Source organism: Suncus etruscus, chromosome 1 (genome assembly GCF_024139225.1).
Source record: "Suncus etruscus isolate mSunEtr1 chromosome 1, mSunEtr1.pri.cur, whole genome shotgun sequence".
NCBI lineage: Eukaryota > Metazoa > Chordata > Mammalia > Eulipotyphla > Soricidae > Suncus > Suncus etruscus.
Window position 1 is genome coordinate 81,532,611 of NC_064848.1, and position 24,627 is coordinate 81,557,237.

Here is a 24,627-nt window from a genome sequence, read left to right on the forward strand (position 1 = left end):
GGCACTTGCTGAGGGTTTCCTGCAGCCACTCAGGAAGGGATCTGGAGAAAGATGAATAGGGCTCAGGCTTCACGTGGCCTGGATGTGCTGGTGTCGAGGCCTCTAGAAATGGATATCAGCAGTGAAGCAGTAACCTCAGACCTCAGCGGACTCAGGTTTCAGCCCCCAAGGAACCCGCTACCCATGGACTGGGCGGAAGAGCTGGAGCTTATTCCTATCTTATATATTTTTTTGTTTGTTTCTTTTGTTTTGTTTTTGTTTTTGGGTCACATACGGTGGCACTCAGAGGTTACTCCTGGCTTTATGCTCAGAAGTCACTCCTGGCAGGCTTGGGGGACCATATGGGAGTCTGGAATTCCAATCACCGACCTTCTGCATGCAAGGCAAATGCCTTTCCTCCATGCTCTCTCTCCTGGCCCCCTATCTTATATTTTTTTTATAATTTTTATTGAGATCAATGTGAATTACAAGTCTTGCACAGCTTTCACAGTTGTATTTCAGGCATATAGTGACATTAGTCATATAGTGAATTAGGGTGATTCCCACCACCAATGTTGACCTTCCTCTGCCCCTGTTCCCAGCATGCATCCTAGACCTCCCCCCCTCAGCCCCCTGGACTGCTAGTATAACAGGTCCATTTTGTGTATGGCTTGTTGTAGTTTGGGTCTCTTGATTCTATTGTTGTTAACTATGGTTTGAGTATTTAGGTTTGACCATTTTGTATTTCCACTCAATGCTACTGAGACCGCTTGGCCTCTGGGTCCCATCCACCTTTTTTTCCCCTCAGTTTGTAGGAAGACATAGAAATATGAGGCAGAACAAGATGATTTATGTTCTATGGTTGTTAAAAAAAAAAGGTGAGGGCAGTGGGAGCCCCTATCTAGATGCTACTGTTTTATATTATTTTTGAAGTGGGGGCTTTGGGCTACGCTTGACAGTTCTTGGAGGGAGGCTACTCCTGATTCTATGGGATACTAGGGATTAACCAGGTCAAAAGCATACAAGTAAGTGCCTTACTACCCTGTCCTCTCTCTCCAACTCTACTTCCATTATTTAGGAGGAAAATGAGGCTCATGAAAACCAGTCCTGTGGGGGTAAAGGTTTTGTGTGTCTCAAAGGAGCCAGGAGCAGCTGCTTGAGTCTCAAGGTCCTACCTTTAGATCTTGGTCCCCCCATCCCCCACCATTCTTCAGTGGGGTATGTGACAGCTCCTCAGAAAGCATGTAGCTCCTGCAGCTAAAAAGTGACCATGTGAGGGTGGTCAAAGAAAAGCTAGAAAACATGGCCTGAGAGATAGTGCCTGATATGTCACCAACCCTGGTCCAATCCCCATCATTGTGTACAGTTCTCCCAGCATTACCAGGAGTGAATCCTGAGCAGAGTCAGGAGAAAGCCCTGAGTATGGCTCTGTGGTCCAAAACCAAAAGAAAAAAAGAGAAAAAAGAAAAGCAAGCATCGTGTGCAAGTCTCTGTCATGGCACCTTGAACATCTATGTCAAATCCTGAAATTTCAAACAAGTGATCAATTTTATCTTCTTATTTGGGGGGGGGGGCGCGGAGACATGCACAGCAGTGCTAAGGGCTTACTCTTGGTTCTGCACTCAGGAATCACTACTGGCATTGCTTGGGGGACCTTATGAGGTACAGCATGTCAGCTGCATGCAAAAGCAAATGCTCTACCCATTGACCTATCTCTCTGGTCCCCATCTACAGTTTATTTCTAACTTTTAAAATTTAACAGACTATTCAACATAATGAACAAGAAGGGAAACTTGGGATTTTACTCTTCCACATTTTCCAGTCCCAGGTTTGATCTCTGGTATCCCAGAAGGTCTCTAGATCCCCATTAGGTGTGATCCCCATGTTCTTCTGGGTGTGGCCCTCAAACAAATTTTCCATTGGGTGGGGAGGGAAACTTCTTTCTTTCTCACCTTTTTCTGGGGGAGAGAAGTATAGGCCATACCAAGTGGTGCTCATGGAAACATATGTGGAATTGAAAGAGGGTCAGCTGAATACAAGGTAAGTGCTTTAACTAATGTACTATCTCCCAGCCCTGTCACTTTCTTTCTTTACAGTGAAAGAGCAGGTTGGAAAGCTATTCCAAAATCAAAACTGCCATCCTTAATCAGTCTCTCTGCCTCAGATCAATCTTAAAAGCTTTATTCTAAAGCACAGGATACATGATTATCTTTCCTATAATATCCCACAAATAGTCATCTTTCAGGGAAAGATTATATAATGACAACAACCACAACAAACATGTCTTGGAGGTTGCTATAGTTTGACAAGTGCACAGAGTTGGTTCTGCAAGCTACGATGTGCATGACAATATCTCATAGGGTTTCCATGCAGTCTCTCCTCCAGGCTTTGTTCCATACCTTGACCCCTGGGGACAGCTGGCTCTTGCCTTCTGAGTTCTGAGGTGAGCTGACCCGGTGGCCCTGGGGGGATGCCAGTGGAGCTGAGACTGGGGTGGTGGCAGCGGTGGTGGTGATGGTAGTGGTAGTGGTTGGTACTCCAACTGCTTCGGCCAGGTCTGGAGGGAGGTCGTCTTCATCACTGCGGTTACTAAAAGCACATGAAGCTCTGCTCATTACAATAAGAAACAGACTGTGGAGACCAAAGGAAGAATGGGAAGGCCAGGTAGGGACTGGGGTGTCCCCAAACAGAACTCTACCAGATCTTTGACTCATTGAAGTTTTTGTCAAGGCAAAACTGGGGCTGAGTTTTTCTGTCACTTGTCAAGGTGTTAAAAATATCATATGTAAAAATATACACCATAGTTATAATTTCATCCTTTTGTACATGCCAGATTCCATATCATTCAATAATTATAATGCATTGTAACCAACCATAACCAGTATGTATGACTAATTTTTTTATAGTTTCATTGATTCATACCCACTGGCTATTGGCCACTCCCCTCTCCCCCCAGCCCCCAGCTCTTTTTTTGTTTGTTTGTTTGTTTGTTTTTGGGTCACACCCGGCAGTGCTAAGGGGTTACTCTGGACTCTAGGCTCAGAAATCGCTCCTGGCAGGCTCAGGGTACCTTAAGGGATGCCGGGATTTGAACCACAGACTTTCTGCATGAGAGGCAAACGCCTTACCTCCATGCTATCTCTCCGGCCCCATCTCCCCAGATCTTAATAAAATTTATTCTTTCTCTGGGTGAATTTGACTATTTCCACAGTTATATCTCCAGCCCAGTACTCTACTCTCCCCAAATAGTTGTGCACCCTCAAAGTTTTCTCAACACCCAAATCCACATAAGTGCAAAGTCTACTTAAGCTCAACATCTGGAGCTCCACTACCAGGTTCTGACACATCCAATCTTCCTTATTAAGAAATGTTATTTTGGGGGCCAGAGAGATAGCATAGAGGTAGGGCATTTGCTTTGCATGCAGAAGGACGGTGGTTCGAATCCCAGTGTCCCATATGGTCCCCTGAGCCTGCCAGGAGCAATTTCTGAGCATATAAATTTTCAATGCATTTTTAATTAAAGCAATACTAGTTTATAGGCTGTGCTTATATATTTTGGGAGTATAATGTCCAGCATCTCATATAAGTGGAACCATTCACTATATGTTTTTTACCTTATTTTACTTAACAATAATGTTTTTATCCACCTTAATGGATATGCCAAACTTTTATTTCTTTTTATGGTTGCGAAGTGTTCCTTTATATGGAAAACTATATTTTACCCATTTATCAGTTTATGGGTACTTGGCTACTGCGAATATTGCTGGCTATTGAGAATGTGAATGAACAGATAGCATTTATGTTCCCACATTCAATTCTTTTGGATAGGAATTCCACCATTTGCTGAGTTGCATTGATTGTTCTATTTTGAACTTTTTGCAGAATTGTCAAGCCAAGTGATATCATTTTATTTGACATCCCTTAAGAGGTAAACGCAACTCTTGGGAAGTCATTGCTTGGAGTGAAAGGAATTTGGGCCTCTTTTGGTTTCTTTGGGGTTTGAAAGCAACAATTAAGTTGGGATTGTAGGGGAAGGATTAGGCCCATTTTTTGGGATCAAAGGGTTTTGGCCTTATCTCTGATGAGATAAGATAAGTCAGGTAGAAAGGTACAAAAAATGGGAAATCACCACTAGGGAGAAGGGAGAAATGGTGTATGTTTGGGGGCATTCTCTGCTTGTCCCAGACCTCAGATTTGTAGGAAAGGGTTGACTTCCTAAAAGGAATGCTAAGAGTTAAGGTACTTCTAATCTAGAATTTCTAAAACAGATGGGAACAGTACCATCAATTCCCTATTCTTACTCCAGTGTTTTCTAAAGCTTAAGGAAACTAAAACAAGTTTTGATCAATATAGTATCAACCTAATTAACTTAATTAAACTACTATCTCCTAATATCAATCATCTTGTTTGCATGTGCCATGAAAGGGTAAGTCAGGGATAATCCCGCATCTGTAGGTTGCTCAAACCCTGCACATGTCAAGGAACCAAGGTCCAGGGCCTGCTTCTTAAGAAACCTTTGGGTCCTGAAATATCCTGCCTATTAAGAGAGCTTTTGTAGATCTGTGACCCTGGACCATGCCAGATAGTCGATGCCACCAGTGCAATTGATGGTGAATGCCTAGGGCTTTGGCCCATGTCATACTTGTTTGAGGGCCTGGAGACTGAGTAGCTACTGACAGCCATTTGAGTGGCCCAGGTTGATATGATGAACCCTGGGCTCCCAGGTTCAGGCAGGTGTTTCCCTGGTTGGTAACATTTTGCACATGTAAACACTTTGTATTAAAAAAAAATGAATTGAAGCCTACAGGTTTTTTAGGAGAGGAAGGACACTGTCAGGTTGTGCATGGTTTTTGCTTTTTTTTTGGGGGGGGGGGTAAGGGTAGGGAAGACACTATACTTGGTAATTCTTAGAGAACCATGTGGTATTGGAAATTGAAACTCAAGCTCTACATGCAAAGCATGTAGTCCAGTCCTTGTATCATGTCTGTGCCTTTTCCTTTTGCCTCTTACCAGAATACTCTATGACCAGGACTATCATAGCTTTTCCCAAATCTGTGAGTCAGAATCAGCAAACCAGAAGGTGGTCTTGGGAAAACCCTCACACATTCCCCCCACCCCACTTCCCACACACCCCTTCCATGTGGAATTTCTGGAACCATGTGGGCACAAGGGTTATTTTAAAAGTTTAGGACTGAGTTGAAGAGCTGGTCCTAAAATCCTTAAAGATCCATGACTGGTGGGCACCATTGTGGCCCATGCAGTATCCCTCCCCAAGACTGTGGCCTCCAGGGAAATTACTAGCCCTGAGCCAAAGAAGAGGCCCCTGTGGGATTTTAGATTACTCTGAAAAGAATATCTCAAAAAAGGATTTAGGAATAATAAGGGTCTGAGTGAAGTTTGACTATATAAGTAGCAAAATTAATAAGACACCACAAATTTAGAGCCACAGTGATGAGTAAGTCAGATCAATTTCATGTTTGATTTTCTCAACAACCCTGGAACATGAACTCCACATTTAGAGAAGAAAATAATATTCAGTGGCTATTAAATTACTTACTTGAGGTCACACAGCTAATTAGGTGGAAGAATAAGGTTAAAATTTCTTTTGGCCTCATTAAAAAGTGACATTACAGCCTTAAGAGGGGTCTTTTGGGGGACTGAAGCCTCAGTAGTGCTCAGGGCATATTCCTGGCTCTGTGCTGAAGGATCACTTGTAGTGGCATTTAGGGGACCATATATGGGACTGGAAAGATAACCTGGGTCAGTTGCATATAAGTGCTTAACTGTATACTATCTCTCTGGTCCTTACACTAAGGGCACCAGGTTCTTTTTGTTTTTCGTTTTTGTTTTTTTCTGTTTTTGGGCCACACCCAGTGGTGCTCAGGGGTTACTCCTGGCTATCTGTTCAGAAATAGCTCCTGGCAGGCACAGGGGACCATATGGGTCACAGGGATTTCAACTAACCACCTTAGGTCCTGGGTCGGCTGTTTGCAAGGCAAATGCCATTGTGCTATCTCTCCGGTCCCAGGGAACCAGGATTTAAGGTCAGGACCTCATACTTGTCACTGGTGTTTCCTAAGTCATTGATTGGGGGCTGTTTCCTTGGGATCTTTAACAGCAGGGCCAACGGGATGACCTCTATATGTGGAGGTGGCACTGGGGATATTGAACTCATAACCTCATGCTTTTCATGCAAGCCCTAATGTCACTGAACCATCTTTCATGTATGAAATGATTTCTTTTCTAACAATACAGATACACAAAGAAATGTGTATAGTATTAACAGATGGCAATGTGGGATTTATCTTTAGTGGTGTGATTCTAAGAGACTGGTTTCCTTTTGGGCTTTTCTGTCTTTCTTGTATCTTTTTAGACCTTTACCCCATGTTTAAACAGATGTATTTCTGGGGGGAAATTAAGGAAATGAAGTTGGTCATTTTCTAAACGTATCAGCTGGCATCCCTATGAACCAACACATCTGGCAGCTCTGCCTCTCTCTTTGATCAGCACACAGCACACCCTGTGTCCTATTTCCAGAAAAGACCATGTGGATATTTCTGTTTTTATTTTTTAAAGCAGCCACTTGAAAGCTTGTTCAGAGCACTTGAACCGTGGGATTCTCCTAGTGGAGTACCCTACAACCCAAACACACATAATTCCACCAAAGCACTAGAAACACTCTCAGAGCCCAAAGAAAGGTCTCTGTGTGCAAAAACAACCCTGCATCTCAAAAATAATCATGCAGAAGAATATTTTTTAAAGATAGCATATATGTGTATTTCCCCTCATAATTTTTTGGGTTTTTTATTGGGGGGGCACACCCAGCAGTGCTCAGGGCTTACTCTTGGCTCTGCACTCAGAAATCGCTGATGGCAGGCTCAGGGGACCATATGGGATGCCAGGGATTGAACCTGGGTCTGTGCAGGGTTGACTGCGTGCAAGGCAAACACCCTACCATAATATTTCTTGACTATGTTGATTAACTCTGTCAATATCTAGGAATGAAAAGATACATAAAGGGAGACTAATGTCAATAGTTCAAGAAGTCTTTATGGGACCAACACAAAACTAGAAAAATCCATGGGGCTATCAGATAATATAAAAGTATACAAGCAAAGCATGTGGTCCAACCCAGGTTTGATACCTGGTAAGACATAGTCCCACAAGCAGCACCAGGTAATCCTGGAGGTCCCTGAGCACCACCAAGATAGTGGAATAATCTTTGGCACATGAGTTGTAAGTGATATGGTATCATTATGCCCTTGCATTGAACCAAGTTGGCCTAGAACTGTTAGTGAGACCTTCAGGTTTCCCAAGTACCACTGGGGAGGCCCCCATTCCTCTCACCTGCTGCCACACCAAAAATTAAACAAATCAAAAACACTAGGAAAATCCCTTTAATTAAATTTGCTGTTAACTGTACATGGGGTCCATGATGCTACTCTGATTTTTGAAGCAGAATACTTTGGGACAGCATAAGAAACCCACACCTGTAAAATGAAAACTTAGAAAGCATTTCTTTCATAGGGATGTTTTGGTGAGTTGAGTAAAAATTCTTTCCTTCCAGGTCAGGGGTTAGCCATATTTTCAAGATTATACCATAGCTCAAAGGGTGATAAAGACATTTTGAGTTTCAAATTTTAAAAGAAAAAATGAGCCTTCTCGCTTTATTTTCAGAAGTTTTTCATGGCTTACTGTGTCTCTTTGAGTTTATAAAGATATCTGATTATTGAAGTCTTAATCATTTTGGCCTTTCTTGGAAATGTGGATGCTATAGTTTCCAGAAGTTTTTATAAGAGTAGTGAGGTGGGATATGTCTGTTCCTAAAACAAAACCTGTTCTCTTATCAAAGTGCCAGGCCTGAGATAGCTGTTTAAAAATCATATCTGGAATTATAGCCCCTGCCTTAGGAGTCTCAATTTGGGCAAGCCTTATACTTGACCTTTTCTCAAAAGGGCTTAGGGACTTGAGAAGAAAGGAAAGAAAACCAATTTATCCTAGAGGCAGGACTTTTTTTTTTTTTTCGGGGAGGGGGCACACCCAGCATTGCTCAGGAATCACTCTGGTGGCCTCTGGGGATGATATGGGATGCCAGAGATTGAACCGAAGTGTACTGCTTGCAAGGCTAGCACTCTAATCTCTGTGCTATTGCTCCCGCCCAGGGAGAGAAAGAACTCTTGTGGCTTTACCCATATCATCTCATGTTAGCTCCCATAAAGTCCTTAGAGGTAAGTCTAATTGACACCCATTTAACAGGTGAACAAACAGAAAATATCACTGAGTAATTTCCCCTGGAATTCATAGCTACAAATCAGCTACAGCTTTAACAGAACCTCTTTAACACATTCTGTTGGATGTACATGACTCTGTGATAATTCATATACGAGGTACCTGGTGCCACCATCAAGTCCCAAATGTGGGGGTAGCTACTGTAATGAACATGTTGAAGCCAGTGTATATCACTGGTGGTTTACACTTGGATGTGGCTTAATTAACATAAATTGCAGTGCCAGTGTCAGTATTAAAAAGACTATCTTAACTACTCGTCATCCTTCTTACAGGGTTTACTTGACTTGTTTTTGGACTATAATTATGAGCCATCTTGTCTTCCCCAATAATAAACTATGCATCCTCAGATGAGAATTGTCACATCATTCTGTTCTTTGTGGTGCCTACAACAGTCCTGTGTACCCAGTAGTTTCAGGAAATGTCCGTCTGGCTGAACAGAACTGGATAAGCCCTGGTAATTCCAGGACACTTAGGACTATCGCTTGGTAATTTGTTCTGGCTTTGCTGACAGAACAGGCTATTCAGAAAGATACCAGGGAGGCACCAGGCTATTCAGAAAGACACCAGGGAGGCACCTCCTGATATGATTCCCCATGGTCCCTCCTTCCTTGTAATTATGCCTCTTGTGATCCCCTCCCCTTCAGAATGGGGTGGCCCCAGTGATTTGTTTTACAGAACAGAAAAGGGAGAAAAGCCCAGATGTCATTTCTGTGATTCAATTACAAAAGACCAGGGCCTTGCCTTGTTCATGTTCTCTGGCTCTCCTTGTGTGTGTTCACTGATAATGAAAGCTGGAGCAAAGCCTGGAACCAGAGAACAATCCTTGGCCAAACTTCTAGCAAGGAACTGAGGCTGTCAGTTCTACAGCCCTAGAGGAACTGGATCCTGATACCAACCACATGAATGAAGCCTCAGATGAGAGACCACAGCCTTGGACAATCTCTTGAATGCAGCCTGTGTGAGTTTCTGACACATGATACCTGTCTGGATTCTCAATCCTCAGACTCTGAGCTAATAAATGTGTAATATTCCAAGCCACCAAGATCTGTAGCTTATGCATAGCCATCAGCAAAGTACTAATGCCTACTATATCATGTTTTAAGGAAGAAAGATCTGGTACTGCTTTGACTTTGACTGGAGAGAAACTCTTAATTGGGAGATGACTTTTGGGGAATAACAAAAGGGCACAGATAACAAATAATTAACGTCATTTTTGTTGTCATCATTAAAACATGTGCAATACAGAACTCACAAACTGTACTGTCTTGTTAACTTCCTCACTCGGGGAGGCTTGATTTCTGGCTTTTCCACTGCTGGTTGGGCTGTTTCCACATGTATAGGAATGGGACTCCTAGAGACAGGCCAAAACACAGAAGAATACAAACATACACAAATATTATGGTCTTATTTTTGGCACAAGGACATCTTTCTTTGTTAATTTATATTAATAGTCATGATACACTTTTATTTCTTCACCCTACTTTATTAAATATAATTTTCAAATATACTACAGAAAATCTTAAGACACAAAAACAAATTATATGGAAAAATATAGCAGAGAAATGGAATATAATTGGGATTGATAGACAGCTTTCTTGCCAAACTTCCCAAATAGTAGAGTTTGTTCATGAATGAGGAAAAAGTTTGAAAGACTCACCCCCAGTCATTTGGTAGTTAACAGTAAAATAGACAGTTTATAGATTTTTGTCTGTTTGATTTTTGTTTTTGAGCCTCACCTGGCAGAGCTCAGGGGACTATATGGGATGTCGAGGACTGAACCTGGGTCGGCTGCATGCAAGGCAAATGCCCTACCCGCTATGCTATCGCTCTTGCCCAGTTTATAGATTTTGGAATAAAAGAAAAGAAAAGAATAGAAAAGAGAAACACGGAGTATTTAAAGTAAAAGAAGCAGCATTGAAGATCTTAAAGGTTGGCACTGAAACGTTTTAATTATCTAGACCAAGATAATTAAAAAAATTAAGTTCCTGCTTATATTTTTTCAAGATAATATGCCAGAAAATGAATAAATCCAGTAAAAACAGCACACTGTTTTGTGCTGCTCATTTTTTAATTTGTTTTTTTGTTACAAAAATGGACTCCAGGGCCTTTTATATGTGAACTATTTGCTCTACCATGAAGCAGAATCCTTGTTCACAACAGTAACTTTATTTTTTAATTTTTGTAATACCTATTGTACTACTGCTTCGACCCTTCACAGCAGTGATTACAAACAGTTTTCATGACTTTTGGTAGGAAGCACTCTTACTTTCAATTTGAAAATACATATTTGGGGGTCAGAGAGATAGCATGAAGGTAGGGCGTTTGCCTTGCATGCAGAAGGTCGATGGTTTGAATCCCGGCACCCCCTATGGTCCCCTGAGCCTGCCAGGAGCAATTTCTGAGCATAGAGTGAGGAGTAACCCCTGAGCACTGCCAGGTGTGACCCCCCCCCAGAAAAAGAAGAAAATTACATATTTGGGGCAAGGTAGTAATTCAGCCAAGCATATCTGCCTTGCATGTGTAAGGCTCTGGGTTTAATTCCTGGTATCGCACACACAAAAGAAAAAAAATCAGAAATTATTTTATAGGACCAAAGGACATCATAAATGGCAGAGGTATGTCAGAGTGATAATACAGTGCCTTACATGCTGCTGACCAGAGTTCGACCCTAAGTCCCTCGTACAGTCCTTTGAGCAGAGCCAGTAGTAAAACAAAACAAAACAAAAAATCCTGCTAGAGGACTTGAACAAGAAACATCTGATAAATGAATAAACATTTCTAGTCTCCCATTTTCTCTTTTATTTATAGCCTCACAAGGTCAGAGGTATGTGGTCAAAACCTGAGGTGTTTATTGAATAATATTTGAAGGAGCAAATAAAGAATTTCAGTCAACTCCCTCAAGCTTCTGATTTCCTCAAGCTGGTAGGCCAGAGATAACTGAAAAGTCCCAGAAAGAATTCTTTTTTTTTTTTTTTTGGTTTTTGGGCCACACCCAGCGGTGCTCAGGGGTTACTCCTGGCTGTCTGCTCAGAAATAGCTCCTGGCAGGCACGGGGGACCATATGGGACACCGGGATTCGAACCAACCACCTTTGGTCTTGGATCGGCTGCTTGCAAGGCAAACGCCGCTGTGCTATCTCTCTGGGCCCAGAAAGAATTCTTAATTTGTGGTAAAGTGCACAAAGTTGTTGAATGGAATGACTGGTATCTGAAAAGCCTCAGGGAAAAATTTACACAGAATCAGATGAAGGGAAGATTTCCAAGGTGGGAAAGCAGGCCCCAAACAAGGTGCTGGACATGTGGACAGGTGAGAAACCAGGAGGAAGTCCAGGGAATTACCACTAGGGAAAGTAGTAGTCATGAGAGACCTTGTTCTAAGTTTATGCGGAGGCAGTAAAAGAGAGATGGTGAGAGTCCCAGCTGAACCAGGACTTTTAGAGAAGAGGATGGAAGTAGAATATAACAAGAAAACCATGCGGGCCGGAGAGATAGCATGGAGATAAGGCGTTTGCCTTGCATGCAGAAGGACAGTGGTTCAAATCCTGGCATCCCATATGGTCCCCCAAAATTGCCAGGAGGGATTTCTGAGTGTATAGCCAGGAATAACTCCTGAGTGCTGCCGGGTGTGTGTGACCCAAAAGCCAAAAACCAAACAAAAACAAAAACAATTTGGCAGAATTTGATAACCCATTAGATGAAGGAGGAAGGTGAGAGATGCCCAAGGCCAAGGAATTCTGAGTCAGTTCTGGACTGAAAGCGGGTGGTAGTGGCAGGGGGTGGAAATGAATTAGGGTTTTGTAAATCTCAGAAAGCAAGTGTGTCTGTGTCTCTGGAGGAAGGTTAATTAATATAAAGAACACAGATTATGAGCTATAAGGTAACATAGAGAAATGTTTGCTTTATTTTTAACATCCAGTATAAGAATAATCTGAGGCAGAGCTTCCTGGATCATCAGGAAGGCTTGTTGAAATTCTTATTTCTATTTTATTTGCCTCCTATCTCCCCCAAGGATTAAAATGATTTGGAATAAGATCCATCAGTTCATAGTATTTTAATTAGTTAATTAATTTTAGCTATTGTTAATTAATCTGTGCTATTGTTTAGGTCCCTATTTTTTTTTGGTGGTTAATTCTTTTTTTATTGTAAGAATTTATTCAAGAGACAAAATTGATTAACATAATGAGGTAAACTAACATAGTGACATAACATAATATAATATAATTGATATAATAATACATGTAAGTCAAAGAAAGTTTCTGATTAAAAACACAATATTTTCCATAATGGCTTACATATCTTTCACAGTAGTACTTTAGGTACATATTAACATTGAATCAGGGGAATACCCATCACCAACTATTTTAATATTTTTTGTGTGGGGGATTTTAGATGGTGCTCAAACAGCCACTTTTACAGTTACTCAGGGGACCATGCAGTCTGGAGAATCAAACTGAGGTTGGTCACATACAAGGTATGTGAAGTTATAAACTATCTCTTTGGCCTCCAGTCTGTATTTTATTTGTTTGTTTTTGTTTTGTTTGTACACCTAGTGGTACTCAGGGATTATTCTCCCCCCCCCCTAAGGGGTTATTCTTGGCTCTGCCTTCAGGAATCACTCCTGGCAGTGCTAAGGGGACTATTATGGGATGCCAGAGACCATATGGGATGTAAGCCTTACTGCTGTACTTTCTCTCCAGCCCTACCAGTTTGTATTTTTGACAAATGATGAATGCAGCTGTCTTTGGGTTAGCCTTAAAGAACTTTGTTGAAGGAGACCATCAAGGGGCTTCCATGGCTACAAGTGTTACTAACATGGGCTGAGAAGAGAAGAACTTCTGCTCTGTAACATTAGAAGAGGAAGGGTTTTTTTTTTTTTAGGGTTTTTTTTTTGATGGTTTGGGTAGTGATGGCTGGGTCTGCTGCTGTCTGGAAACTCATTGAAAGGGTCACAATAATAGGCCAAGTTAAGAAGATGATCTGGAACAGTAGCAGAGCGCCTTCTATGACTTCTCACCCACCCTAAGTGTCACATTGAATTGGTAAAAGACGGAAGGTCAGAGCTCTGTGATTGAGAAGCAAATAGAAATGATTTCCTTGTTAGCTCGGCAACAGAACAGAAAAAGTGAGAACAAGCAGAGGCTTTAAGGAAGTTGAAGCCAACCTCTCTTCCAAAGCTCACATATTCAGTGTTATTTTTTTTTCTCTCTTTCTCTTCTGATTTCATTAGCAAATGCCTTCATGAGGAATGTTTCAAGGAGAATGAGAATGTTGAAGATACAGAGTATTGTTTCCCCATTCAAACAAGAAGCAACAGACCTTACATTAGCATCCTGAAGACTGGATTTCTTATTGATATTTATAAACGTTGATTCCTCCTTTCCAACCTGTTAAAAAAAAATAGGCAGGTTTTGTCAAAACTGAATATCTTGGCATGCAAAAATGTTTTCTACTTTCCTACAAAGGATTAGAGAAATCTGAAGGTGGATCATCAAAGAGGCAGTTCATCATGTACTCCATCAATTATAAAGTTTCTCTGGTGTTTATATAAATGAACGATAAAGTTTCCTTGAGTCATTATTCCCCATCTTGGGGATTAATACTTAATCACTGAAGTGCAATCATTCTGGCATTCATTCTTTTACTGAGCACCTGCTATGTGCCAGCTCACACTTGAATAGAAAAGGGTGATGTGGGAAAAACTAATCCCATAGTTTAATCCCCCACCTCAAATTTTAGATTGAAGATAATCACCAACACTGTGCTCACAGAGCACTTGCAATTTACAAAGGAATTCAGAACCTGTCCTTTCTCTTCAATGTCAAAGCCTGGGAGGAATTATGTAATCGGATTTTTGTCCTCCTTCTGGCAAGTATCACAGATCCTGATGGCAGAGGAAGGGACACCCACCGCACCATGCAGGCCAATTGGATGCATGCCAGAGGTCAGTGGGGGATGCATCCGCCTGCAGCCCTCATGCTCGTCACAGTAGAAAACTTGGCCTCTGTTCTCCGTCTACTCAAAGCTTAACTTTCAAGGAGACTAGCTTGGAGGGCATTGCGTTATTAGCCTGCCTCACTTGCCTTCCTATATGGAATCAGTCTTATTTCTGGATTCAAGGCAGATCAAAGCCATTTAGTTTGTTTGGGGAGCATATCTGGCAGTGCACAGGGCTTTTTTTCTGACCCTACACTGAGGAATCACTCCCATTAGTGCTCAGGGGATAATATGGGGTGCTGGAAAACAAATCTAGGTCAGCTTCATGCAAGGGAAGTGTCTTATCCACTGTACTATTTCTCTAGCCCTTGAAAGCCTTTTTTTATTTTGGTTTTTGGCCACACCTGGTGATGCTCAGGGGTTATTCTTGGCTCAGAAATTTCTCCTGGCTTGGGGGAACCATATGGAACAAGGGGGGATCTGTCCTAGGCTAGCGCTTGCAAGGCAGACACCTTACCTCTAGTGCCACCACTCCGGCCCTTGAAAGTCTTTTTTAAAAGAGTCTTCAGGGAATATAATACCATGGTCCTGTTTGATTTCTTCACACTCTCACTCTGCATTGGTGCCCATCAGGAATGGATATACAAACCCCGGTTTGTATGCTTCAGTCCCTCCCTCCCTATACACATAGAGTCTTTCAAAGCATCCAGAGGCTAGAGCCTGGAGTGTAGGGTGTAGGGAATTTGCCTTGCATGCAGCTAACCCAGGTTTACTGAATATGGTCCCCCAAGCCCTATCAAGAGTAATCCCTAAGGGATCATGCCAGCCCTGATCATGATTGGGGTAGGTAGCCCAAAATCATATTTATTTATTTATTTTTAATTTATTTTATTGAAACCATGGTGATTTACTAAGTCCTTCACAGTTGGGTTTCAGATATACAAGTAATCAGGGTCGAGCCCATCACCAAAACTTCCAACACTGTTCCCCAAGTACACCCCATACCAGACCCTCTCTCCCCTATCCTGCTAGTATAACAGGCCCATTTTAAGTGTAGATTGTTGAGTCTGGGTCTCTTGATTCCATTGTTGTTGCCTTTAGTTTTGATATTTAGTTCTTTCCTTTTTTCAACACTATCAATGTACCTGAGGCCACTTGGCCCCTGGCCCCTATCCTTTCATATTTGTGTTTTTCCTCTCCCACTCAGTTTCTTTCCTTCTCTTCCACTGTACTCTGAAAACTGGGGTTTCCTCAGGCTTAGATTTATAGTCTCATGGACTAGATGTAATGTAACTATAGATGGCAAAGAGAGCTGCTTCCCCAAAGGGCTATGTGGCTATGTAGGTGAAATCTGGAAATCAGATATTTTTCCTGAAGAACTCCTCAGTCCCACAAAAGCAAACTCAACTTGTGATTGTCTCAAGGGATTCAGGAAGCAGCATTTCCAGAAGGCTTCAGGAATCATGTGAAGGGCTAAGGCTCTTCAGAATATGCTGGAAACACTGGCCTAACTGACTGATTTCTGTTTCCTCATCTCCTTCCTTGCCAGGACATTTTCTTTCTTCTCTATTTCTCTTATTATTTCTACCTTTTGCAAAGGGAAATATTTCCAATGTACTATCACTTCGTAACTGGTTCCAAAACATGGGTCCCTGGAAGATGATCCATAGTCATTGGTTACATGACAGAACTCCCAAGAATATCAATTTGGCACATTGTGAAAGAGATGTAAGCTGTATTTGCTTGGGGATCTCACAACATGACCTACTTTAAAACAATGAAAATAGAATGAAAACAAGAAGGTACAAGACTCTAGCTGATACCACTGTCTGTGCTGTTCACAGATAAAGGGAGTTAAGCCCTTCGTTCTATGGTGAATGTTTCCATCGTTATTTTCACATAATCTGGGTCAAAGAGAAAGCTCAAACTGTTTAGCTCATTTTTCACATGCAAGAGGCCTAGAATTGAACCCACTCCCTCCAAGCACTGGGAGTGACCCCCAAACCAACCAACTACAAATGATCATATCCTGACTTTATCACTCCACTTCTGTGATTGTCATTGTTCTCATTTCTACACTGTAGGAGAAAGACCTGATGTCAGGGATGTTTTATAATTGTTTCACTCAATCTCTACTATCATTTCATTCATGAGAAAATGGAAGCTCACTGAGACTAATAAGCTGAAAGTGAAGCTGCTGATGTGGGAGATCAACATTCAAACTCAGGGTCTCTAACTTCAAAACTTATGTTCCTCGTGTGCATCTCACTGTACCAAGATGAAAAAAGTTTGGGAAACCTCTAGCTTCTCAGGGTACATTTTCAAGAGACTTAAATGATACAGGCTGCTGTATTTATAATTAGACAGAATAACACATGAGATTACATAATATTTAATTTATCCTTAGTCACATAAGCATAAATATTAAACCTCACAAGGAATGGAGAACACAATTATGTACATTGCTAATAAAATCATATTTAGACTACAGCTTTTTATATAATGTTTCCAAAGGAGGAATGATTAATGGATTTTAACTTGAGTGCCAAGAGTAATCAACTAGTGGTTGCTCCTTGAAATATGCTGGAAAGAAATTATTCCATGGTGGCATTTAGAGAGTGCCATGATCCACCAGTGAATCTGTTCTGTATACAAGTGAGGGCATTTATGGAAGCTATTAAAAACCATCAAGTCTGGGGCCGAAGAGATAGCATGGAGGTAAGGCATTTGCCTTGCATGCAGAAGGTCGGTGGTTCAAATCCCAGCATCCTATATGGTTCCCTGTGCCTGGCAGGAGCGATTTCTGAGCATAGAGCCAGGAGTAACTCCTGAGTGCTGCCGGGTGTGACCCAAAAAAATCCCACAAAACATCAAGTCTGGGGGCCCGTGCGGTGGCGCTAGAGGTAAGGCGTCTGCCATGCAAGCTCTAGCCTAGGATGGACTGCAATTTGATCCACTGGCGTCCCATATGGTACTCCAAACCAGAGGAGATTTCTGAGTGCATAGCCAGGAGTAACCCCTGAGCGTCAACAGGTTTGGCCCCACCCAAAAAAAAAAAACCTCAAACAAACCATCAACTCTGATCTGCAAATCCACCCTCCTGTCCTTTCTGAGTCTCATTTCTGCTATATCAGCTGACTCCAGGATTGCTATGTTTAGAGCAAGAGCACTAGGGAGCAAGGACACTTTTCCCTCCAGTTCCTAGCTCCTCAGCATCACCTAGCCTGGTCTACATCCAGGTCGCTCTCAGCTCTAGCTTCATCACATCCAATTACTAATCATTTGAGCATTAGCCAGCTGCACAGTGTCTGGCCCCAGACTGTGTGGGGATTGTACTCTAAGTTCAGCACTGGCCACATGACCCCTCCTCCACAAGTCTGGCATCTTCAAGCTTCTACAGTTTCTTTGGGTACAGGAAGTGCTTCCTACCCACCTCTAGAAATGTCACTACTTTTAGTACCTTAGATTACTCATAGTGTGGGCTTTGAAGCACCTCAGTAATGCACAAGATGATTGCGCCCTTTCTGTGCCTTCCCCCCACACCTTTCCCTCAGTTACTAAATCTCTAGGACAAAGCCCTACACTGCAGGTATCTGAACACTCACATTTGCCAGACACTGCCTTGGAGTTCCCATGTTGCCCCTTCAATTATCTGTTAATGATTCTTGTTATTAAATTCTGTTCTCATCAAGGTGTGACTCCCATGTCCTGCAATACCCTGACTTACAGTATCTCAAGCCCTGAGATCCTCTTCCTACTGCCTGGTCTGGAAGACTCCTGTGAAGCATCGCTAGGAATGCATGTGCCACTCACCTGGGCACTAACTCGAGACGCGTTCTCCAGCTGGGCCTTCAGAATGTTGCATTTCACATGGTCAGCCACGGGGGAAGGCAGTAGTGGGGTCTGCAGTGTCTTCTCTGAGACTTTCTTTTCTTCAGCCTGTCACAAAAGTGCATGCAACTGATTGAAAAGAGAATGAAAGCAAACTTGCTTGCACAAGCCTAGCTGCAAATAACATGCAAACTTAAATGTTATCGATTCATCCTATTTTGACCAAGGACTCAAAAGCTTTGGCTCATTCCCTTGCACATTAGAGAGAGATTGATTAGGAAGTCTAATGTCAGAAGACAGGGTGGAGGGTGAAGAGAAGAGGCTTACAGGATCTTGTACCTAGAATTTAGGGTAGAATTATGACTTGAGCTTCATGCCACAGAGACTGGCACACATCACAAAGAACAAGAACAATCAGTGCTGGCAGGGATGTGGGGAAAAAGGAACTCTCATTCACTGAAAGTGGGAATGCCTTTCTGGAAAACAATATGGAGCTCCCATATGATCCAGCAATACCACTTCTAGGGATAGACCCTAGGAACACAAAAACACAATACAAAAATGCCCTCTGCATGCCTATGTTCAGTGCAGTGCTATTTACAATAGCCAGAATCTGGAAAAAGCACAGATGCCCAACAACAGATGAGTGGCTAAAGAAACTCTGGTACTTTTTTTTTGGTTTTTGGTTCACCCTCAGCGGTGCTCAGGGGTTACTCCTGACTCTGTGCTCAGAAGTGGCTCCTGGCAGGCATGAGGGACCATATGGGATGCTGGGATTCGAACCACCATATGTTCAAATCTGCTGCATGCAAGACAAACGCCCTACCACTGTGCTATCTCTCCGGCTCCAACTGTGGTACTTATATACAATGGAATATTATGCAGCTTTCAGGAAAAATGAAGTCATAAAATTTTCCTATACATGGATGGACATGGAAACTATTATGCTGAGTGAAATGAGTCAGAGGAAGAGAGATAGACACAGAATAGTCTCATTCATCTGTGAGATTTAACAAAAATAAAAGATATTATTGTAATAATACCCAAAGACTATAGAGATAAGAGTTAGAAGGACCAGCTTAGGGGCGGAGAGATAGCATGGAGGTAAAGCATTTTCGTTCAGAAGGTCAGTGGTTCAAATCCTGGCATCCCATATGGTCCCCTGAGCCTGCCAGTAGTGATTTCTGAGCATAGAGTCAGGAGTAACCCCTGAGCGGCACCAGGTGTGACCCAAAATCCAAAAAAGAAAAAAAAAAAAAAAAAGACCAGCTCACGATATGAAGCTCACCACAAAGAGTGGTGAGTGCAGTTAGAGAAATAACTACCCTAACAACAATCATGACATTAGTAGTGAGAGAAATAGAATGCCTGTCTCGAATATAGGCAGGGGGTGAAGAAGGAGGGAGATGGGGGCATTGGTGGCAGGAACATTGCACTGGTGAAGGATGTATACGGGTTTTTTTTTTTTTTGTTTGTTTGTTTGTTTTTGGGTCACACCCGGCAGTGCTCAGGGGTTACTACTGGTTCTGTGCTCAGAAATCGCCCCTGGTAGGCTCAGGGGACCATATGGAATGCCGGGATTCAAACTATTGTCCTTCTGCATGCAAGGCAAATGCCCTACTTCCATGCTATCTCTCCAGCCCTATGGGTGTATACTTTTTTTAATGACTGAAACCTGACTACAAACATGTTTGTAACCATGGTGCTTAAATAAAGATATTAATTTAAAAATAAAAAATAATAACATTGGGGCCCGGAGAGATAGCACAGCGGTGTTTGCCTTGCAAGCAGCCGATCCAGGACCAAAGGTGGTTGGTTCGAATCCCGGTGTCCCATATGGTCCCCCGTGCCTGCCAGGAGCTATTTCTGAGCAGACAGCCAGGAGTAACCCCTGAGCAATGCCGGGTGTGGCCCAAAAACCAAAAAAAAAATAAAAATAAAAAAATAATAATAACATTAGGAAAAAGAGACTTGAGTTTCTGGTTTTCTGGAAACACTGGCCACTCACCATAAAGTTCTCTTTATCCTCCTAAGTATCTCTCTTACATAGGAAGATTCTGTGACTTGTGATTGAGTGAAAGTGGTGGACCATAGAGATGGTCAATGATTTGAGCCCACACTTTTTTTTGCTTTTGTTTTGTGTTGGTGCCACACCCAATTATGAGTTACTCCTGGCTCTATACTCAGGAATCGCTGAGTAGGATTAGGAAACCATATGAGATGCCAGGATCAAACCTGGGTTGGTTGTATGTAAGACAGGTGCCCTACCCACTGTTTGATGGCTCTTGCCCTGAGCCCATGCTTTGCATGCAAGAGACCGATTCAACCTTTGGCATTGCATGGGTACCTGAGCACCACCAGCAACAACTGCTGAGAATGAGGCTAGGTGTGGCCCTTGAGCATCACTGGGTATGCCTCCCCCATTATCATAATAATAATAACAAAGAATCATTTTATAGTATACCCTTCAGAGCCGAGCCTCTGTGATTCTCCACTAGAAATTGGTGGCTGTGTTACTTTATGGAGGAATGTCTCAGTCTTTTGTAATTTAATTTCATCTTTCTACCTTTGCCATTTCCCATGTGTTAACTGAACCTGCACCTATAATTCATAAGAGCCAGTGAAGACAGATTAGTCTGGGATTACCTACTTTAAACATATCCTAGGCAATAGTATAATCAAAATAATAGGCCTGGCGATGATTAAATGTGTTATGAAATATTATAATTATACCACTATTAAAATACTCATTCAATGTAGAACTTTTTTTGTTTAATTTTTGGACACACCCAGCAGTGTTCAGGGGTTGCTCCTGGCTCTGCACTAGAAATCGGACCAAATGGGATGCTGGGGATTGAACCTGAGTGCATCCCAGGTCAGCTGCATGCAAGGCAAATGCCCCATTGCTGTGCTATCACTCCGGCTCCCACCTACATGTAGAACTTGACATCATCTGTAATGGGACATAGTTGCCATATTGCAAGTGAAGCCTATTGTGATCTTTGCTAAGACAGTGTTTGGCACAGAAGAGGTGCTGTTAAAGAAGATTATAATGCCATGAAGTTATGATGGGAAGAGACAAGAGTTTATAAAGAAAAATATAGACCTTTGATTGCTAAAAAATCAACAGACTCAAATCAACTCAGTCTGGAACATGAGGAGAGGAGCATCAAACTGTGAATTCAATCCTATGCCCACCACTGTCCCCTGTGCTCCCAGTGTGATCCCAGTGGTCCTGCCATGTGTGATCGCCAGTACAAAGTTACAAAGAGTGTGTGAGCACCACAACTCTGTGTGCATGAGAGAGACAGAGAGAGAGAGAGAGAGAGAGAGAGAGAGAGAGAGAGAGAGAGAGAGAGATCTCAGTTCACTGCAACAGAATGAACAAAAAGAATCAACAAAAGGGATGGATAGGCAACAAAATAAAAAATATAATTTCAAAACATTTGGGGGGGGCACACCCAGAAGCACTCAGGGGTTACTCCTGGCTCTGTACTCAGAAGTCACTCATGGCTTGGGGGGACAACATGGGATTGAACTGGCGGCCGTCCTGGTCAGACGCATGCAAGGCAAATGCCATACTACTGTGCTACCACACCAACCACCATTTCAAAACATTTTAAAGACTTTACATTTTGCAAGTTCCAAAACTAATTTCATTTACTGCTTCAAAATTTCCATTGAGTACCTTGGTACACATAGCCCCAGAGAATTATGAAATCTCTAGGGGAAATATAAAGCAAGTGACTTGTTAACTTCATTTACTAAAGAAAAGGACACAGGAAAAAGTTTCCCAGTAGAATCTCCAGAGATGAACATTAGATAAAAAAGAGAGAGAGAGAGAGAGAGAGAGAGAGAGAGAGAGAGAGAGAGAGAGAGAGCGCTCAGCAATTTCTGCAACAGCAAGACAAGTTGAGACAGAAGCCTGAATTTGAATCTTAGCTTTTTCCTTATCAATTCGACTGAAACTAAACATCCAGACTGGAGAGAGAACACAGCACAGAGGTATTTGGCTTGGAAGCAGAAACCCTGCTTAGTACCTGGGCATCATTTGAGGTTCCCTCAATTCTCACTAGGAATGGTTCCTGAATGAGCCCTAAGCATAACCCTAAGCATAACCAGGTATGGGATTTCCCCACTCCAAATTAAAGTTTGTATTTGGAATGTGGTTAAATGGTAAAGCATATGTGAGGCCCTGGATTCAACTCCAGCACATCAAGGACCTTCAAGCTCAGGTTGTGACTGTTGTGAGCCCATACACTGAAGACCAGAGCCAGACTGAGTGTTCCTAGGTTCTTGAGCTCTGCTGATGTAACACCATAACAATATTTAATAAAACAAAATGACAATAATAAAAATGGTGGTGGTGCTATTGAAAATTAAAAATAAAAATACAAGGGCCAAGGAGATAGTTGAAATGCCTAGCATGTGCAAAGACCTAAGTTTGATTCCCAGAACTGTGTGCTTTCCTGCCCACCCCACCCCAAAATTCACACCACTAGGTGTGGCCTCTAATAACTGATTACAAATTTATGCCAGTAGCTTCTCTCTTATTTAAGTGTTTACTATGGGCCAGTCACCAGTGAAGCATATTCTAAGTATAATTCATTGAATCCTCTCATTTAATCATCTGATTTGGATGTAGGTCCCTTAACTACCCCTATTTCATAATGATGAGAAACAATTAGTCACTTGTCCAAGGTGACCGGGAAGTTGACAAAAGAGCCAAGATTCGTACCCAGGACTGAAGGCTCCAAAACAAGAGTTCTCACCACTCAATCATTTGGGAGCCCCTTAAGAACTCTTGCATCTTTCTTTAAAATCATTATCACAATCAAATGAGAAAATAAGATAACACAATCAAGTTATCATCTTTGCTTAGAAAGTACATCTATCAAAAAAAGGACAGCAGGTTAAGAGGGCATTTATTAATAAAGGTCATAAAGTTGGAGTTAAAAAAAATTCTGAGCATAGAGCCAGGAGTAACCCCTGAGTGCTGCTGGGTGTGACCCAATTAAAAAACAAACAAACAAACAAACAAACAAAAAGAATCATTATCCTAGGAGACTTGGCAAAAGACTCTTAAAACTTATTTCAAAAAATGAGGTATACAAGCATAGATCTAAGGTAATTTATTTATTTATTTTTACTTTTTTTTGGAGGGGGGGTTGGGTCACACCAGGCAACACTCAGGGATTATTCCTGGTCTACACAGAAATCGCTCCTGGCAGGCTCGGGGGACCATATGGGATGCTGGGATTCGAACCACCATCCTTCTGAATGCAAGGCAAATGCTTTACCTCCATGTTATCTCTCCGGCCCCAATATAAGGTAATTTAGCATGTGGTATAAATCCTGTTACTCTGTTTACCACTAGAAAGGGCGCTTTCACTGGTAGGAAGGAGTTAATTTTTATTTATTTGGTGGTTTTTTGGGGAGTGTCACACCTGGTAGTGCTCAGAGGCTGTTCTTTGCTCTGTGCTCAGGAGTGAATCCAGGTAGTGCCTAACCCTAACAGTGGTACTATGAATTCAAACTAGGATTGGAGGATGCAAGGAAGCACCTTAACTTCTGTACTGCCTTTGTGGGACCCAAGAATTAATTAAAATTTTTTGGGTGCTCAGAGTTTGCTCCTGCTTCTTCAGGTTCAAGGGACTATTCTGGACATTAGGAATTAAACTCAGGTCAGTCATGTGCAAGATAAGTATTCTACCCATTGTACAATTGCTCCAGTTCCTCAAGAGTTAATTTTTAAATGAAATTTAACTTTTGGGGATAATATAACAAGATACAGGAAATTCTAAAGCCCATTGAGATTTCTGACAATTGCTTCAGGGGATGTAGTAATGACCAAAGACCTATTTTCAAAAAGGGAATGTTGCTAAAATAAGGACAGAATCAAAGTTCAGCATTGATTTTCCCCTTGAATTTGGTAATTCTAAAATGTTCTTTTGGACATAAATTTCAGGAGCACTTATGTTCAAGCTAGCAAAAGCTAACCTTCAGATCTGTGAATTGATTCAGGGGAAAGCCAATATAAATTTTAGAAACTTTGACCATTATTATGTGAATATGATGCATAAGAGGTGTGGGAGAAAAACATCTGGATGACTAACAGAATATAACTGTGACCTGAAAGATGGCTCAAAGATGAGTGTCCTTTCTCTCTTTTGTGTGACCATATTTTCGTGGGTTTTTTTTCCCCTATTAGCATTGTAGAAAAATGCTTTATCATTCAATATGGAAATACAGATTTTAAAACACAAATGAGTGACAATTGGGCTTCACTTTTATTATAGTTGGAAATAGTCCATCTGTTTGCAAATGTCACTTGAGGATACATGAATGATTAGATGCATTTTAAAATTGTTTTTACAAATTGTTTACACACTTGAAATTTGTTTTAAAGTCTTTGTGATCATTTTGGGTATAACTTTGGCAGAGAAACTGTCTTCTTACATTAAATAAATGGAATTTATTTATTCCTTAGAACCAGTGGTTTCTTGTAAGAGACTGTTAAAAAAGCACTTTATGTCTTTTAAGTCGTTAGTTCCCAATGAGAAAAAGTAATGAGTCAGTCTGTTACAAGGAATTA

At 41.7% G+C, this 24,627-nt stretch overlaps 1 protein-coding gene across 3 annotated transcripts in view; it reads right to left on the minus strand.

The window, feature by feature from the left end:
- Window positions 1–24,627, minus strand: part of EPB41L4B (erythrocyte membrane protein band 4.1 like 4B) — a 170,332-nt gene that overhangs the window by 21,441 nt on the left and 124,264 nt on the right. For 2 of the 3 annotated variants that reach the window (XM_049784525.1, XM_049784508.1), the window contains exons 18-21: window positions 18,015–18,140; window positions 13,584–13,651; window positions 9,521–9,619; window positions 2,379–2,568 (exon numbers count right to left, since the gene is read on the minus strand). In XM_049784525.1, coding sequence (XP_049640482.1) covers window positions 2,379–2,568; window positions 9,521–9,619; window positions 13,584–13,651; window positions 18,015–18,140 — 483 coding nt within the window. The remainder of the gene's footprint in view (window positions 1–2,378; window positions 2,569–9,520; window positions 9,620–13,583; window positions 13,652–18,014; window positions 18,141–24,627) is intronic. The other variant, XM_049784518.1, reaches the window with a different exon arrangement.